We start from the raw sequence: 18975 nt of genomic DNA, 5'->3' as shown, positions 1-18975 counted from the left end.
AAGCAACGGTCATATTTACGCTACCATATTCAAATAATAACAAAATATGTAGATTGACGCTTTACGTGGATTCTGGCTAAGTAATGTGTTCATTCCTTCCAAATGAAAAATAAAATATACTTCATGCATAGGCTTTTACAAGCGTTTATGAATCGTAATTTTACAAAATTATATTAAGTTACAACCGGTTTGGAATGTAGATTCTACCGAGAAGAAACGTTTAGTTGGCTCTATGGAAATCCACAAAAAATACTATTGGTAGAAATACAAAAAACGGCTGTCCTTTAAAAAAATATATAGACAGTATTATATAATTATAGTAAATTTATTCTCTACAATAATTTTATAAATGTGAAAGTTACTCCATCTGTCTGTTTGTCGCTCTATCACGACCAAACCGCTGAACCGCTTAACTCCAAGAAAGGACATAGACTACTTTTTGACTTGAAACATGACAACTAAAACCCTAAAACGCAGGCGAAGCCGTGCGTGACTACTAGTAGACAATAAAATATAGTAAATCGTAATATATATTTGCCAAAAATAAGGAGTAAAACAACTTAAGAGACACAACAAACTAAAGAGTTTTAATATTACCTTACAAATGGCAACCCAGATTTGCTCTTATCCACATTTTCATTGAATCTAACCATATTGTTGCCATTTACAAAGAAAGATATAGCTTTCTTCTCGTTCAATGTAAATATTTCATCCCTAGTCTCAATACAGTCACCGCTTATGTTGAGCCGTATATCTTCTATTCCTTTCACATGCATGTGTTTATTCGTATAGTGCGAAAGAGACGGAATGCTATAAATTATTCCTTGTTGATCGTTTTGTACGGATATTGAACAAGGATTACCATTGAATATACGTAATTGAGAATATCCTAGTTGAGGTAATTCTGGGTATGTGGTCTGAAATAAAGGTTTTTTAAATCATATTTTTCACATCACTTAATATATGCGGGGAAATGACTCACTGTGACTTTGTCCATTAAGTCAGAATCATAGCTACAGTGATAGATGTTTGTCAGACGACTTACAAGAGCTACAATCTTTACAGTAGCCCTCGTTGCAGACCCACAGCTGGAGCCCAGGCACACATAAGTAAAACATTATGCTAATCAAATCAAAATATACTTTATTCAAGTAGGCTTTTACAAGTTCTTTTGAATCGTTATTTAACAACCATATTAAGTGAAGCTACCACCAGTTTATAAAGTAGATTCTACCGAGAACAACCGGCAAGAAACTCAATTGCTCTTTTTCAACATTTAAAAATACAGAATTAATGTAAGACTCCTGTCTGGAAGTCAACAAGTATTAATTGAAATAGAACTGGTTTTAACGGATTTAAATCGCGTATATTAATTATTTTTATCATCCTGACGTTTTGAGCACAGCGTTCGTGGTCACGGGTAGACTGATAATAATTAATATACGCGATTTAAATCCATTAAAACTAGTTTTATTTCAATGTGTAATAATCGCGTAAATCTAAGATAACATTAAACAAGTATTAATTCAACGCTTTTTATCGTCTTTATAATCTTGTATTAAAAACTATGCCTTCTTTACCAATGTTTTACGCATTATTTGAATTTCTAACAGATACACAAATAAAGATTTCAAATAACGCATTTAAATCAATACGTAAATTTGAGCCAAACATTAAACAACAAATTATCACACTTCTGCATTAACAAGGATAGTGCAAAATTCAAATCTTCCCAGCCCAGAACGCTAATGACCTGTCTGCGACACATGCCATCATGACCATAGTAAAATGAGTTTGTTTAAACTTCGGGTAACGTCTTAGTATATGTATTAGAGCTAAAGATGGAATCATACTGTGACATAACAGTAATTTTAAATTGTCTAAACAAAATAATTAAACAACAACAATATCCTTTTCAAATTTCCCACTGCTATGCTAAAGACTCCTCTCCCTTTGAGGAGGAGATTTGGAACTTATTCCACCGTGCTGTTCCAATGTTCAATTGGTGGAATAAACATGTGGGAAATGCACGCGGTCTAATCACTGGGCTATCTCGACTTAAATAATTAAACAAACTGATCAACTACGTCGAATATTGACATTCGGCATATTATTGAATCAAATCAAAATAAACTTTATTCAAGTAGGCTTTTACAAGCACTTTTGAATCGTCATTTTACAATTAAGTGAAGCTACCATCGGTTCGAAAAGAAGACTCTACCGAGAAGAACCGGCAAGAAATTCAGTAGTTACTCTTTTTTAAAATTTAAAAAATACAAAGTCATGTTAGTTAAATACAATTATTTAAATTAAAATATCCTGCTTGGAAGTCAACAGGTATTAACTCCACGCTTAATCAAATGATCATTATTCAGAGTGAATACGTCTGATATCAGCTTAACTTCAATAAGCAAAAAGATTACTATCATTTCACTATATTATCATACTTTATGGCTCAGCGTTGCAACGCAAATATTCGGAAAATCGTAAATGTATATATTTTTGTATGGAAGTAATTTTACGCGGCTTACAGTGGAGTGAACTCAGAAATCGTCACGTAAGCAATAAGCGTTATGGGGGTCACAACCCCCTCCAGGCGACTCCCACTCTTTCTATGTCTTTTTCTATTATAAATGGTTTTATAAGAAATATTATAATATTGTAGACCGAAAACTGAGTGACGTAGTCAAGGAAGTGACGTCACCTATCAGACGTAGTAAAAGCAAGGGCCATCCATCTTGGCTTGTCAAGGTTTTTTTTATGTTATAGGTTGGCGGACGAGCATATGGGCCACCTGATGGTAAGTGATCACCATCACCCATAGACATCGTCATTGTGTCACCCTTCAAACCTGAACACAATAATATTGAGTACTGTTATTTGGCGGTAGAATAACTAATGTGTGGGTGGTGCCTACCCAGACGGGCTTGCACAAAGCCCTACCACCAAGTATCAAGGTGGTAACAAATTTGTGACTGTCAGTCGCATTCTTGATGAATTTGACAATATTTTGTTGATAGTAACTGGTTTATTAGTGGCTGCTGGTATTTATTTTAAATGTTTTAGGGATTGACCGATTATAATAACATATGTATTTTTTTTATTAGGTTATCACACGAGGTTTAAATGGCAATTTTATTTATTGTCATTTATTTGTTCTCAAGCATTGCCAGTTAATATTATTGTATGTTATTTAATACATTATAAAACAATTTCGTCCCATTCGAGTCTCCCAATTAAAAGATCTTATTTTTAAATTAAAATAATAAAATTTAATACACAAGACTAAAGAGGGCCTTACCTTAATATAAATCTCAACGAGAGCAGAGGCAATGAACGCGACGCCAGCCAAAACGCCGCCCAACGTCAGTTTGTGGAGCGGATTTCTTAATACATTACGTTTTTCAAAATATGGGTAGATGTACTGCAATATTATCGAATATATTAACACAAAAATTTTAATATGACATTAAATATAGTATGATCTTATGGTCTTATTCTAAAAATATTAAACGATTAAAATATAGATGAAAGTGATTAGTAGATATGATAAATATAAAGCCCGTCAGAGCACTAAATCAATTATAAAAAGAAATTTAAATTGTGTATGCCTTGGTTTTAATACGGAATCTTCAGTTAAAATTTACTTCTCTAAACATTTTACGAACGAATTCCATTGAACTATTTAGGATACATGAACTATTAAAGAAACATGTACACATTTATGATGATAAAAGTAAATTTATTATATTTTGAAATTTGAATTTATGGCTGCTATTCTTTTTGTAATTCCAAATTCAAAACAAATACTAATTATAACAATAGCTACACCACAGATTACAAAAAAAATAACACAGCTTGCTTAAGAAGTCATTCAAACGTAAAGACATAATGTTACAGTACAGTTTTTTTTATTTGTCATCATTACCTTTTGTGACAGTGGTATCAATATGAGTATACTTATAGGTCCCAGCACTTGTAATTGGTCCGGCTTGACTGTCACGAATCCGAGGCGACCATCCATCTTCGTAGCCTGAAGCGTCCATCTTGAACCCTTTGATAACATTTGTGCATATCATTAAAATGCTATAAATCTACTTATATGAAATTCTATCTGGACAAGCGTTGAGTATAAATCATTGGATATTTTCATAGTAATTCATCCTCTATATAATAATAATAATTTTTATTTGCATTAAACAATATGACATGCAAAAATTGATTACAAAGAATAATTTCTATTAATATAAACAAAATTTGAGGTCTACAAATTATTTTATTGAATATAAACTTTTGTCAACCAACCAGTCGTGTAGTATCATTTTAAATTTAGGAAATGGCAAATCCCTAACCGTTGGAGGCAATTTAGTATATGATTATCATCATGTGATAGCATTTTTTTGAACTAAAAGGTCTTGATTTCAGGGTAATAAATTTTACTTTTATCTCTAATGTTAAATACTATAGCATTTCCACAAGTTTCATAGTAGTCACGTCAGAATATTATAGTGTGTAAAAGTATCAAGTTATTATTCTTAATTATAACTTAATTCGAATCATTATTACCTACTTTTTAAATAAGGAATATACAAGGTTATTAGTAATTCGACCTATTTCCGTTAGGAGGTGATAGGGGTGACTATTTGCAATTATTTTACCCCTATATGCATAATGCAAAGGTGAACCATTTTTGAGTTATCACGTTTTATAGCTTCTTTCAAAATTTGTCAAAAATGCAACTACAACAATTTATTTAAAAAAAAGAGTATCAATTAAAATCTATTTTTTCAAAATATTTTTTTTATAAGGCATTTTTGAGGATAAAAAAAAAATATTGGAACAATATCGTTTTCAGTCTAGCATTTTTAAATTGGGACCGATAATAATTGTTTATATAATGACAAATATCCAGTGTTTAATCTTTTTTATAAATCAGAAGAAAAAAAAGGTTTTAGGGCTTACAATTATTGCAAATACCCCCTATCACCTCCTAACGGGAATACGTCGACTTACCAATAACCCTATATATCAAGCTTAAGAAATGCTAGACCAGATCGAACTGCTGACAGCCGCGACTTCAACAAAGCTCAGGACAAATATTTATTTAGACTATAATGACGTTTGTCGTGGCTTCGATGTTTGCGCTGTGTGTGTTTCCATTCCCCTGCGACATGGTTCTTACATTCATGGCGAAATAGAAACAGTTAGGTTTTTTTGTATACCAGTTTGAAACATGAGTAAATGTCGCATTTGGAACTACGGAAACAAAAGACATAACATCGTAGATTTAAAGGTGAAATCAGAGCGAAATGGTAATGGTGATCACTTAACATCACGTAGCCCATTTACCAATCTACCTGCCTATCATTATTATTATTACATAATATAAAATAAAGCCGCTTTCCGCTGTATATCTCTATGTATACTTAGATCTTTAAAATTATGCAACGGATTTTGATGCAGTTTTTTTAACAGATAGCAAGATTCGAACAATATAGTAAAGAAACACTGATAATTTTAGAAGTCTCTAATGTGATGTTGTATATAAACAAATTCTGTAGTATATTCCGTATCAGTATTGCATCTAGCAATGCTAGTTGTAAATAAATAATACAAAATTATGTCATAATTGATATTAATAACATATAAATCTTACCAATTGATCAAGCAGCGCCCAAAAAACCGGCAATACAGTGAACAACGTCAGTATCGACAGCGTTTTCTTCACGTCCCGTATGAAACGCTTGTCGTATCTGTGCTGCGTGCTGTCCAGCCAATGAGATTGTTTCTCAGTTTTACCTTTTATTAAAGCGTTTTTAAGTCCCAACTAAAATTTAAATTATTATATTCAACTAGCCACTATTTTTGATTTTATTTAAATATACCTTTGAATTATTTTCTGTTCGTACACTATTATTTTACTGAAATATAATTATTACTGTCTTGGATGAATTCGACAGTCATGATGATGAAGACATTGAAAAGTTATGGTGGAATAAAATATCCCTGAAACCAAAAATATAACGCTTCCTTTTGGTCAGTTGTGTAATAGAAAACAACATTTTTCTTTATAATTTTTCCGAAAAACCTCAATAACCCTAATACTTAAAACAAGTACATGTAAATGATATCCAATCTTTGAAACATTCACTTTTAATAATAGTTTAAATAAAAATTCGAATTTATTAGTTGATATTGATGTCTTTTCACAGTACTTTAATAACAATAAAGCCTTCTTTGATCAATTTTAGAAAAACCAAATTTAAACGCACAACACACGTATATATAGTTACAAAATCATAGTAAGCATTTACAAAACAATACGGACAGCACATTTACGAATTGCAAAAAGTACGTGGAAACAAATAATTTACCAAGAACAAACAAATAGGCTGCTAAAAGCTGGTACAAATGTCAATATGTGTATATATAGTCCGAGGGACGATTGGGAAAATGCTGTTGTTATCAATACATTAAAAAAGCGTTAGGATTATACATACATTTTTCTTTAATAACAAATCACAAGTATTTTCTTGTGATATCTAACTAAAGAAATATTTAGTATATTTATATATACTTATACCAGAATATACAGCCTTTTTCAGAGAAAGCTTGACGACCCGCATATGACGCCCTACATCATTATTGCATGTACAATAATATGATTTAACAAAAAAACACGTAATTCAAAAGAAACTTTTATAATAAATAATGAATCCGTAAAGGCCTTGCAAAAGTTACTGAAAATTAAAAGTATTTGATCCCTGTTTTATTTGCCATTTTTCGTATGAAAATTCATGTATTTCTTTGTACTTTACGCACTAAAGCTTATAACAATATTAATTAACGGAATTTGTTGTGTTTGTGGTGTTGTCTCACTGTTTTTAAATAAAATATACACGTTAAAAGAAATCGGATGTCAAGATTAAATACAAATTACACAATTTTCTATTTAATTTTTACGTCCGATTTTTTTATGTGTTATTATTAAGTGTTTGAGCGAATTTGTTAATTAGGTTTCAGTGAATAAATTGAAACGTTTGCATTAACATAATGCTAATAAATAAGCCAACATTACAATTTGCAATGTAAATTAAAAGCATTTTGTTATATTATTGATTTATACATTTACAGTTGAACCCTCTTAGAATAATATTGTATTACAATATATTTAAAACAGTACAGACCATATAATACATTACCATTACTTAATGTTAATTAATAACTGAAAACCTAAATGTTAGTTGATCTTAGATTTAAAGTAAAGTAAAGTAAAGTAGCAGCCTGTAAATTTCCCACTGCTTGGATAAGGCCTCCTCTTCCATTAAGGAGAGGGTTTGGAACATACTCCACCACGCTGTTCCAATGCGGGTTGGTGGAATGCACATGTGGCAGAATTTCGATGAAATTAGACACATGCAGGTTTCCTCACGATGTTTTCCTTCACCGCCGAGCTCGAGATGTATTATAAACACAAATTAAGCACACATATATAGAGGCGCTTGACTGAGTTTCAACCCGCAATCATCGGTTAAGATGCACGCGTTCTGAACTGGGTCGTCTCAGATTAAAAAATAAAATATTTATATTAAATTAATAAATGATAAAGTCCAAAGCATTTAATTTTAATTATTATTCAAAAGGTTGTAAAATTAATTTACTGTAAGACAAAGTTCTATAGAGTTTCGGGCACTGCCCCTTAGGCTATTGTCGAGCTAAGCGTGATTTCATACTCTTGGAAAAGCATACACGTTTATGTATAAAATGTAAAGTTAAATGAAGTACAAGCTCATAAATTTGCTACTTCTGCTGGGCAAACGCCACCGCCAGTGACCTTCCAGTTTATTTTTAGTTTATTAGAAGCTCGAACATTCTTAAATATCAAAAAGTTTATGGTTTTTTTAATTTGTTCGCCAATCTTTTTCCAATCTTTTTCCTATATAATGTTGCGTTTTTATATGTAATATAAAATATCATCTCATTACGAACAAAGAAAGCTATTACTAAGTACGTCTTCAAAATCTCGACTGCATCCATCAATCTCCTATGTGACAATGACGAAATAATCTGGGTCCAGTTGAAACAAGCAAAGCCATTACGCTAAGACTTAATTAACAAGTGACTTTAAATTCATTTCGGTGATCCACTTTAAGAGCTTAGATGGCCCAGTGGCTAGAACGCGTGCATCTTAACTAATGATTGCGGGTTCCAAGCCAGGTACCACTAAATATTCATGTGCTTAATTTGTGTTTATAATTCATCTCGTGCTCGGCGGTTAAGGAAAACATCACGAGGAAACCTGCATGTGTCTAATTTCATAGCAATTCTGCCACATGTGTGACTATGTATGTTCCAAAACCTTCTCCTTAAAGCGATAGAAGCGATTATTTTTCAGATTCAACCTTTTTTTACACAAGACAAGAACAATAACACGAAACGTCAGACAAACAAACATGGCTATATATAAAAGCAGAAATAAACAATTAAAACATAAAACATCATTAACGTGACATAAGCAAAGACGAATAATGCGAGTAAGTGAAACAATATATCTACAAGACACTTGTTTTCGGTAGAGTATACTCACTGAAACGCATTTAACAAAGTCAAACAACAGGTTGCCTTCCGGTTTCTTCATGACGTATTTACTCTTAGCGCTGACGAAAACCACTAAAAAATACAAAATTTATTTAAATATACATAAAATTTACTAAAAAAATCTTGGACAGTAAACTGTTCTTTGTGCTTTGTTCCAACGTTCGAAACACAAAAATACTAAGCATTTTTGTGTGGCAGTAGAATATCTAATCAGTAGTTACTACCTACCCAGACGGACTTTCTCAAAGCCATACCACCAAAGAAACACGTAAACATATTAATGTTTACCTTTTCAATGTACTGTACTTATATGACACATATTTATTTACCCAACAAACAAAACCAATGTCAGAAATAATACAAGAATGAACGCCCTTAAACAAGATAAGAGCTAGGTTATTCAAATCAGTGTTATATAATTATATTTGTTTACATTCATGAGTATATAAATAAGATAGTTAAAATTGGAAACGTAGATACCATATCAGCATTTCCAATCTCTATTTACGAATAGTTTAATTTATTCGATAATTACGTCAACAGAGGTTATTGCGAATCTAGCAGGCAACTTATATTATGTTATACATTTACACGCTTTGTTTTATTTAAATAAGCAGTAGCAGCTATGCCTTATTTTAAGGAATACTAATATTCCTATTTTCACCTCAGTGGGAAAAACAATAGCCCAGGGTCAGGATCGACCCTACGACTTTACATCGCTAGGCGGCAAACAACCCGCTAGCATATAGCGCTATTGACGCTTGAACTTGTTCTAATGGCTAGCATTTAAGGTCAAAGTTCTGTATCGAATTACGGAAGGGGTCGATAAACAATTATCAGTGTTTTCAGAAACTTTTCAGTTGCAGACCCGAGTTAAGGAGTGTTGCCAAAACTCCTGCGGCTAATCTCTCTACAACTGTGTCGGATTTGAATTCCATAAGGAGGATAAAAAGTGCGCTTAATATGTTCAGATATTAAAATGACCCCAGTGCATCTGTCTTATCACCATTACATTTGAAAGATATAAGATAAGACCAGGTTGATGTGAAGGCCATACTTCTTTTTTCTTTTTTACGGCATTTCAAAAATGAATTCATGAACACATTTGACAGTTTGAAGTACACGAGGAGTATAGTTTTGTTGCATGAACACGTCACTTGATAACCCCCATCTGAATAGGTACCACCCACTCATCATATATTTAACCGTTGAACAGTAAAACTACTTAGCATTGTAGTCTTCAGCTTTGAAGGGTGAATATTAATGTAATTAAAGACAAAAGGACATAACATCTTAGTTTCCAAAGTTGATGGCGCAGTGAAGATTTAATAAATATTTATTATTTATTACAACACAAATTTCTGTACGCTGTGATGACAACGATGACTTTTGAAAACAAATGAAGATCATACCGAAAAATGCAACAGAAACAATCTATTATTTAATTATAAACAAGCTGTACCCGCGACCTTGTACGCGTTTGAAATTAACAAAAAAAAATTATCGTAGCCAAAGTTACTCCTTATTATATCAATTATCTACCAGTGAAAGTCCCGTCAAAATCGATCCAGCCGTTCCAGAGATTAGCCGGAACAAACAGACAGACAGACAGACAAAAATTGTAAAAAATGTTATTTTTGTATATGTACCATGTATACATAAATATGCATTGCGTAAAAAAGGCCTATTTTAATATTACAAACAGACACTACAATTATTTTATATGTATAGATATTCTACTTACCAATGGAAATCAATACGATGAAACCCGGAGCGCCGAAAGCCAGGGAATAGCAGTCCTTATCACCGAAACAATGGACATCCGACCTCAATATAGGCGACACAGTTTTAGCGATCAGACTTCCAGTGCATATATTAAAATATAAAATACTGAAATACAATGCAAGCTGTTTCTCTTGCTCTGGGAGGACAAACTGGTCGCCCCCGAATGCAGTAACGCATGGCTTTATACCTCCAGTACCCAACGTTATGAAAAACAGGCCGAGTAATGTGCATAATCTGAAAGAAAAAATCTCAGTTAATCTTACCCAAATTACAAACACTCTAACTTGGTGGTAGGGCTTTGTGCAACCTGGGTAGGTACCACTCAGTCATTAGGTATTCTACCGCTAAACAGTACGCAGTAGTAGTAGTTAGGTATAAGTAGTAGTGTTCCGGTTTGAAGGGTGAATAAGCCAGGGTAACTACAGGCACAAGGGACGGCGCATTGACGATGTAAGGAATAGTTAATATTTCTAACAGCGTCATTGTCTACGGGTGATGGTGACCACTTACCATCAGGTGGCCCATATGCTCGTATGCCAACCGATACCATAAAAAAACTCAACCCGTATCAATGGTTCACTGTTAGATAATCGATTTGAGCTAAGATAACCTCTTATTAAATAATATACCCTAATTATCTATATATTTTTTACATGAACTTAATTTTTTTTTAATACGAGATCATTATTTTTCTTTTCACTATGCTAAAATCATTAAACACTACAATTTATATTAAGTAAAGATTAAAGTTGTACGTGTAAAGCCACAAAGATTAATCTGTTCATGGATTACTTCCAGCTACTGTTTGATATAAAGCATCAAATATGTTAATTGCCTAATTAATCATGTTATAATTACCTTAAAGTGAGAATGCTGCAATTTAGCCAGAGTAATCAGTAACACATTCAACTTCATACTGAAATACAATCTAATTTCGTGTACGAACCTTTAACACTCGCGAACAATACTACTATACTGTATTGTGAATTGTTATTTACATCCGTTTATATAATATAGGACAGTGATGTTTTTACAAAAATATCCTAGGAAGACTTAAATAATATTCAAATGTAAATAATAATTTCATTGAATAAACAGGTGTTTATTCAATGAAATTATTATTATTTTAGTCTGTAGGTACAGACTTTGAAAAAATGTTTTATTTTTATTTTGTACTTGTAATTTAAATTTCGGAAAATAAAAAGAAACACTTTTCTTCGGTGGTAGAGATATGACAAATAATAAGAAAGTGTAAATAAAAATATTCACTACTAATATGGTTGGGACTGGCCTAATGTACTTTTTTATTATATACATTGGTAGATAGGGGGATGATAGTAAGTGGTCAACAGGATATACAGTGGCAATAACATTTTATTATTACATGTAGTTAATTAAATAATACTATCTTAACTTCTAGAATTATATATGTAGATTCATTCATCCAAACACATTTCCTAAAGTTTTATAAGGTAGTAAATAAAAGGCCTTAAGTAAAAAAATACTATTTATATTTCTTACCTTTTCGGTATTTCTAGATGAGGTATAGCAGTTATGGCTACCAATATGTTTCCACCAGCATAGACGAACATCAAGTAAAGGATTGTCCTGAAAAAATAAATAAGATTAGAAAGAAACGTTTTGTCATTTCTTCCATAGGTATTGAAAATAATATAATTTTTCTCATTTATTGACGTTATTATTATTTCGAACATTGAGTTCCTTTGCACGATTTGAAATCCAATTTAAATCTGATTAATTACAGGTTATTTTTTAAGAATCAAATTCGATAGTTGAATTCTAAAATTTTGAAAATCGAACGTGGTTGCTGTTTTAATGCATAAATCGTTTTAATTTTTACAATAGTTACGTCTAATTTCAATATTGGTTTAATTACATGTATATGTGGCGGACGGACAAGTGGGCCACCTGATGGTAAATGGCCACCACCGCCCATAGACATTGGCGCTGTAACAAATATCATCTAACCATTCACTAAATCGCCAATGCACTACGAACCCTGGAACCCTTATTTAGATATAAATTAAGATGTGTCTGTAGATACACTGTTACACTCTATGATTGATAGCACACCTTGGGAATGAAACGATCGCCTCCTGAGTATTTAATTTCATATTATATTGTTTATACATATGAGACAATAAAAAAATCCGTTGAGTTTCTTTAGCCGGTTCTTCTCAGGTCAGGGTATTATCTTTTCCGAACCGATGGTACTGTTTCAATTGACCATCAATAAGAAAGTGTAATACTTTTATATTGAATAAAGAAATTTAGTTTGAGTTTGACTCATCCCTCACACTAAAACTAAATACTGTTCTGAGGAGTGGGTGGTACCGACCCATATAGGCTTACACAAAGATCTACAACCGAGTGAAGAAGCTGTACAGCTTTCATATATATTCTACAAACTAGCTTTTGCCCGCGACTTCGTCCGCGTGGAATAGTGACTTCCGGCAGAAAAGTATAGATAGCTGTGCCTGTGACTTCGTCAACGTGTAACTCCTTGTGTGTTATTAAATTAAAATGTATTGGTAATATTATTTTCATCACGTTCACATGGGGCTTAAGTACCTATAGAACCAAAATACTTTAGCGCAAAGCTTCCGGGTAAACTATATTGAAAGTTGACCCGTCCGGCACGTGAACATAAAGATTTCTAGAACTGCTAACACGGGAAAGAGCAACGTATAACTGACCATGAGAGAAACAACTGACACCGAGATCTACTCCGGCAACATGAAAAGTCTGCCCTTGAGCCTTATTAATTGTCATTGCATAACACACCGAAACTGGGAAGGACAAGCAAGGACGCAATCCTTTTAAATTGGAATGGAAAATTATTTGGTATTAAGGGTATTCTGGGAATAAAGACGGTTTCTCCTGCACCGCAACCAGTTAAAATTTGAGCCTCGATTATATTTTGTTAATTGCAACTGGGTTACTTTTAGTCGAGTTCCATTGCAAAGTTTTGGTGGTCTTAAATTTCGGAGTAGAATAATCGGAATGCCAATTTTTAAACAAATTTCGTGAGAAGGAAGTCCGGGCATATTTAAAGAATTTAAAAATTCTATCGGATAATTAATAGTTTCTTGTTCATCGACCATTCTATTTATTGATCTATAAACTTTGCTTTCCCCCTGTATGTTCGACAGTATTTTGTTATTAATCTCAGTTGCCTGATCATTGCGAGGAGTTAAAATAGATCTTTCGCATAGCCAAGAATTGTCCCTATTCAATATATTTGTTACGTCACCGTAAACTGACGATATAAGATGTGATTGAGATTGCACTATACAACATAATTCAGGCGTCAGAATAAGTTTTCCTTGGTGTAGTTGTGGATAGGTACCTTCACCAATCTTTAATAATGTATCAGAAAATTGACTATCATCCGGGTTATCTCCAGTTCTCACTCGCATGTTTATAGTCAAATTCACCGACTGTATATCACGCCACAAATAAGAGCTTTTCAGGCAAGCCCTAACCTCATCAGCTCGGGTTCCCCGTGGTATTACCGGTAAGGTTTGTCGGAAATCACCACAAAATAAAACCGTGATACCGCCCATTGGTCGATCATTTTGTCTTATATCCCTTAAAGTTCTATCTACTGCTTCTACTGCTTTTCGATGGGCCATCGTACATTCATCCCATATGATTAAATTACACTCGCGTAATACCTTAGCTTTGTCACTATTTCTTGAAATACTACAGGTTGGACTTTCCGTGCAATCTAAATCAATTGGTATTTTGAACATTGTGTGAGCCGTTTTACCTCCTGGTAGCAATGTTGCAGCTATCCCGGATGAAGCTACGGCAAGAGCTATTTTACGTTGATTTCGAACATAAGCCAATATTAATTTAGTCAAAAAGGTCTTTCCAGTTCCTCCAGGTGCATCTAAAAACCATATTGTTCCCAAATTATTTTGGACACTTCTGCACACGCGATCATAAACTGAACGTTGTTCTGCAGTCATTATTGGGATACCGTTTTCTAATGTTGTCAGCAGTTCCATTAAGTTGTAGCTAATCTCTGCGGAATATTCCCTATTAGTTACTTCTCCGACTGAGGTTGGTGTTGGCAAACCATATTCACATAGTGATTTACCGCCAACTGCTGTTAACTCATCCTGAAGAGCTAATAATAAGCACTGATTTATGGCAAGATCACGGAAATTATCATTAGTTGTGCCTTCATCGTTGTTAGATATATTTCTAAGAAAGTCTTCTGAAAATTTGTTTTTATATTTTTCCATAATTGTACAGCATCTGACAAATTACAAAATGTGAGTAATGTTACAAATAAATTACGTAACCGTCTTGGATTATCACTAACACAGGATTCTGCTAAAGCGTCATCCCAATGCTGATCATTTTCTAGCAAATGACGCGCTTGGCAAGCTGCATGATAAGTGGGAAAAACAACATCGTCTACTTTTCTCAAATCTATAAATGAGGTTGGTCCTCGCACAGTATGTAATAATAATCGCAAATAGAAACACTCAGCGTTGTTAGGATGAACGGCGTATACTCTGCCAAGAACATGTTCTTTGAAAATACCTGACTCACCATCTACAGGCCTGCCACGGCGTCTTCGATTAAAGACACCTCGTTGCTTATCGTAGGTATAATACGATGGAACTTCCTCATATAAAAGAGATTTTGCAAAATCATCAGTTTGGCAAAGTCGAAAGAATGCTAATAAAGTTGTTTGTCTAGGGTTCTCTAACCGTTCTGTGACATTTTCGGCGTTGAAATATATACGTTGACCACCTTCAAGATGAACATCCAGATGAGTCACAGGTGGAAATCTTTCATGAATGTTGAAACTTAAGATCCGCCACACAGCTTCTGAAGAACTTATATATCTGCCTGACTGATATCTCGTAACTTCATCATGTTCATTTCTCAAAGCAAATGTAGCTTGGTCACTGCCCTTATTAATGTACTTACAAATATATTTTATTGACTCTACACTATTACACATTTCAACATTTATGTGAGCTTGAAATGCTCTGGACAACACAGGAGAATACGGAACGACTCACCTATTGTCTAAAATAACCTGTTGTCCAGATACTCGCTTTTCAACAGTGAAACCACCAGTATCTCTTGAACGGCGACGATATAATGGGTATCCATCATGTCCTGTTACAGTTTCATCCACTAAGGCTTTTGTATATCTTTTAGTGCAACGACCGTCTTGCATGCAAGGAGAATTTCCGTTAAATACACCACATGGACCATGTATCATATGAGATTTAACAATGTCGTATAACTCAGGATCTGCAATCGGACTTGGAATTTCAGCACTGATTAAACTGTCTACATCATTAGGTCGAACCTTATCTTTTAACCAAACCAGGATATGTGCGTGGGGTAAGCCGCGTTTTTGCCATTCAACACTATACATGTAACATAATACTTCTCCAAAAATGTTATCTTTGGTAAGTAGATCTATCATTGATTTTAATTTTAAATGAAAAACTCTTGCGATGATATCATGACGGTCATGCGGTGCTTGACCCTCAAGAAGCTCCCGAGTGATTTCATCCCACTTAGGATTGGTAGTTACAGTAATAAATAAGTGGGGACGTCCATATTTTCTCACGTAACAAAAAGCATCTTGAGTACGTTCGTGCATGTAGCGTGGACCACCAGTAAAAGAAGAGGGCAAAATAACTAAACGGCCCATATTCACCGTATCATTATCTTGCTGCATGGCGTCGCGAAGGTGCACGTATTCTTCAGCGCGCAGCTGCCTTTGATTAGATCGTATGTAAACTAATCTTTCGGTTTCAATTTTTGCGTACATGTCTACAATAAACTGATTGAATAAGCCACGAAAACGTTGCAAGTATACAAACCTATTCCGTCTTACTTGCAAGTGGTAACAGTAAAATTGAAGGCATGAAATCTTTTTATTATAAATAGGTGCGCCTGTACGCGGATCAGTTTGGTATAAAGCAAAATTATAACCATCTTCCCCTCGACAATATATCAAAGGATATTGCAAACTGTCGTAAGCTCTGTGGGTTTCGTAAATACGTTGCAAACGATTGTCTCTAGAACGGATAACGATATCACGCCTATCACATTCCTGGTCGACCAATACCACAGCAACTTCATTCGTGGATGGAGCATTGTAACGCCCAGGGTGCTCCTGCGTTGGACGCCTATCGGCATTTATAACAATTTTATAATTGTTATCATGATCTCCAGGAAGAGCTTCTAATGCCGATTTAAAACTGCATACATACGAATTAACCTGATGCAACATGTTCTGAAGTTGTGAAATGAGTTCAGCATTTAAATTCGGGAAATATTGATTTCTTATATTCGACTGTTCGTCGTAGTCGGATACAAAATATATTTGAAGAAACTTAGGTTGGTCTTCAGGCAAAAGAGATCCTATCAAATGGTAAACTTGACCTTGTATCTTAAAAGTAGGCATGAAAGGACCTTCGGAGATTTGTTGCGCACCAAAGGATGTCATCTGAAATGCACTATTATAAGTGCGAATGTTGTCTAAAAACTGTTTAGATTGCACATGTTCCCCCAAAAGTAGTGATTTCAAAGGTTCCGGTGGGTCTTCGAATGAAGGCAAATTTATTTTGCCTCCAGAACAACAGAAACCAGCCGACTCCTTGCTCCACTTTGAAGCATTACAAAAAGAACATACCACGTTCATATCGCCTATTACAGAAGATGATTTGTAATCAATTGTGAGGTTATAAGCAAACCCACTTTTATATTTGTCGGACCATGCCACCGTATTTCTAGGTTAGTCTTCTATGTATACATCTAAGTTATTAAGACTATGTCGAAATCTGTCTGCAGTAAGACGGGCCTCTCGCTGTTCGTCCGTTTCAAGAGACCGAATATTTTCGATTCTTAATCTTTCATTAGACAAACTTATTAATCGTTCTTGTCTCAAAGAATTGTAATGTTCGCGTACCGACTCTAGTCGTTGTTCATGCTCATGTTCATCTTCGAGAGATCTAATAATATTGTGGTGCACCCTATCATTTGTCAAACGGTCTTCATATTGAGTAAAAGTTTCAGATTCTCGAGATAAAATATGACGTTCGCGGTCAGCTGTGAGACGCAATTCCCTCTCAGTGGAGGTTTCTGACTCGCGAGACAATATATGACGTTCGCGGTCAGCTGTGAGACGCAATTCCCTCTCAGTGAAGGTTTCTGACTCGCGAGACAATATATGACGTTCGCGGTCAGCTGTGAGACGCAATTCCCTCTCAGTGAAGGTTTCTGACTCGCGAGATAATGCATGCCGTTCGCGGTCAGCTGTGAGACGTAATTCCCTTTCAGTAAATGTTTCAGACTCGCGAGATAAAGTTTGTCGTTCGCGGTCAGCTGTGAGACGCAATTCTCGCTGTGAAGCAGTTTCAGCTGCTCGGGATAACACATGTTGTTCTCGGTCAATGGTAAGCCTCAGCTCTCGTTGAGAAAAGCTTTGAGACGCCCGTGATGTAACTCGTCTCTCTCTGTCAGCTGCTAATCGCATCTCTCTCTCTGAAGAGCTTTCATTGGCTCGAGAAGTTGAGGCACTAACTCTCATAGAGTTTAACCGATGTGCTCTTTCCTCTGCCGATTCTTGAGAACGCGCATTTCTCATCCTCTTAGCATCTCTCGAATTTCGAGATAAAGATGGTCTTTTTTTAGGTGGCATTGTGTATTTTCAATCAACAGTAACCAAAGCTACCTTACACTTACGAAACCTATTAATATTATATAATAACTAAATATGGTATATATTTAGCACTACTTACATATATAGTAATAATTATATGATATACTTATATAGTAATAATTATTATTATATGATAATTACGAAAATAAACTATTAATATAATTAAACACTACCACAATAACTAAAATGCGTACCTACTACTACTTCACTTATAAAGAAATAAAATTTTAACTAATAATATGCTTAGACTAAAAGTCGCGCTGAAAAGCACGGTTGGTAAATAACAATTATTGTCTGTCAATAAGGTCGAACACTCTAAACGTCTATTCGCATCAACAGCCAAATATTGTATGAAGCTCGCGCGCGGACCCGCCGCCTTTTTATACCTCCCGCGGCGTAGCGCGTCGAACGCGGCAACCGATACACAAAAATAATCCTTATGGCATGATTCTGTATTCACGCGCGATGACTTATAGCGTATTTCATGTATAACTTTGGTGTTTCTACACCGATTTACATGATTCTTTTTTTTATTGAATAGGTAATAATGTGAACTTTTGTAATTAGGGATGAGTGAGAGTATTGTAAACGTAAGAGTAGACAAATATAGTCAGAAAGCGCCGAATTGCTAAGCTTCCGGAAGTTTCACGTGTTATTGTGAGTCAACTGTGAAAGATAGACATATGCTGTCGAGGAATTTATTTTTATATAATAATTTAAGAACATTTGTGTCGTACATGATTTCTATGTAGCTTTAACCATTAAGGCTGCACACGCGACGGAAGCTTAAAAAATGGAGTAACTTCTCCCGTTTTCCCAATATTTCCCTTCACTGCTCTACTCCTATTGATCGTAGCGTAATG

At 34.4% G+C, this 18975-nt stretch overlaps 1 protein-coding gene across 1 annotated transcript in view; it reads right to left on the bottom strand.

Annotated features, from left to right (window-relative positions):
- LOC124536469 (peptide transporter family 1-like) overlaps nucleotides 1-18975 on the bottom strand; it is a 34501-nt gene that overhangs the window by 9376 nt on the left and 6150 nt on the right. The window contains exons 4-10 of the mRNA XM_047113021.1: nucleotides 11905-11991; nucleotides 10343-10617; nucleotides 8588-8670; nucleotides 5657-5827; nucleotides 3929-4054; nucleotides 3302-3424; nucleotides 598-917 (exon numbers count right to left, since the gene is read on the bottom strand). Of these exons, the coding sequence (XP_046968977.1) occupies nucleotides 598-917; nucleotides 3302-3424; nucleotides 3929-4054; nucleotides 5657-5827; nucleotides 8588-8670; nucleotides 10343-10617; nucleotides 11905-11991 (1185 nt within the window). The remainder of the gene's footprint in view (nucleotides 1-597; nucleotides 918-3301; nucleotides 3425-3928; nucleotides 4055-5656; nucleotides 5828-8587; nucleotides 8671-10342; nucleotides 10618-11904; nucleotides 11992-18975) is intronic.

The sequence above is a fragment of the Vanessa cardui genome, chromosome 16 (assembly GCF_905220365.1).
Source record: "Vanessa cardui chromosome 16, ilVanCard2.1, whole genome shotgun sequence".
Lineage (NCBI taxonomy): Eukaryota > Metazoa > Arthropoda > Insecta > Lepidoptera > Nymphalidae > Vanessa > Vanessa cardui.
This window is presented reverse-complemented; position numbering and strand designations above follow the sequence as displayed.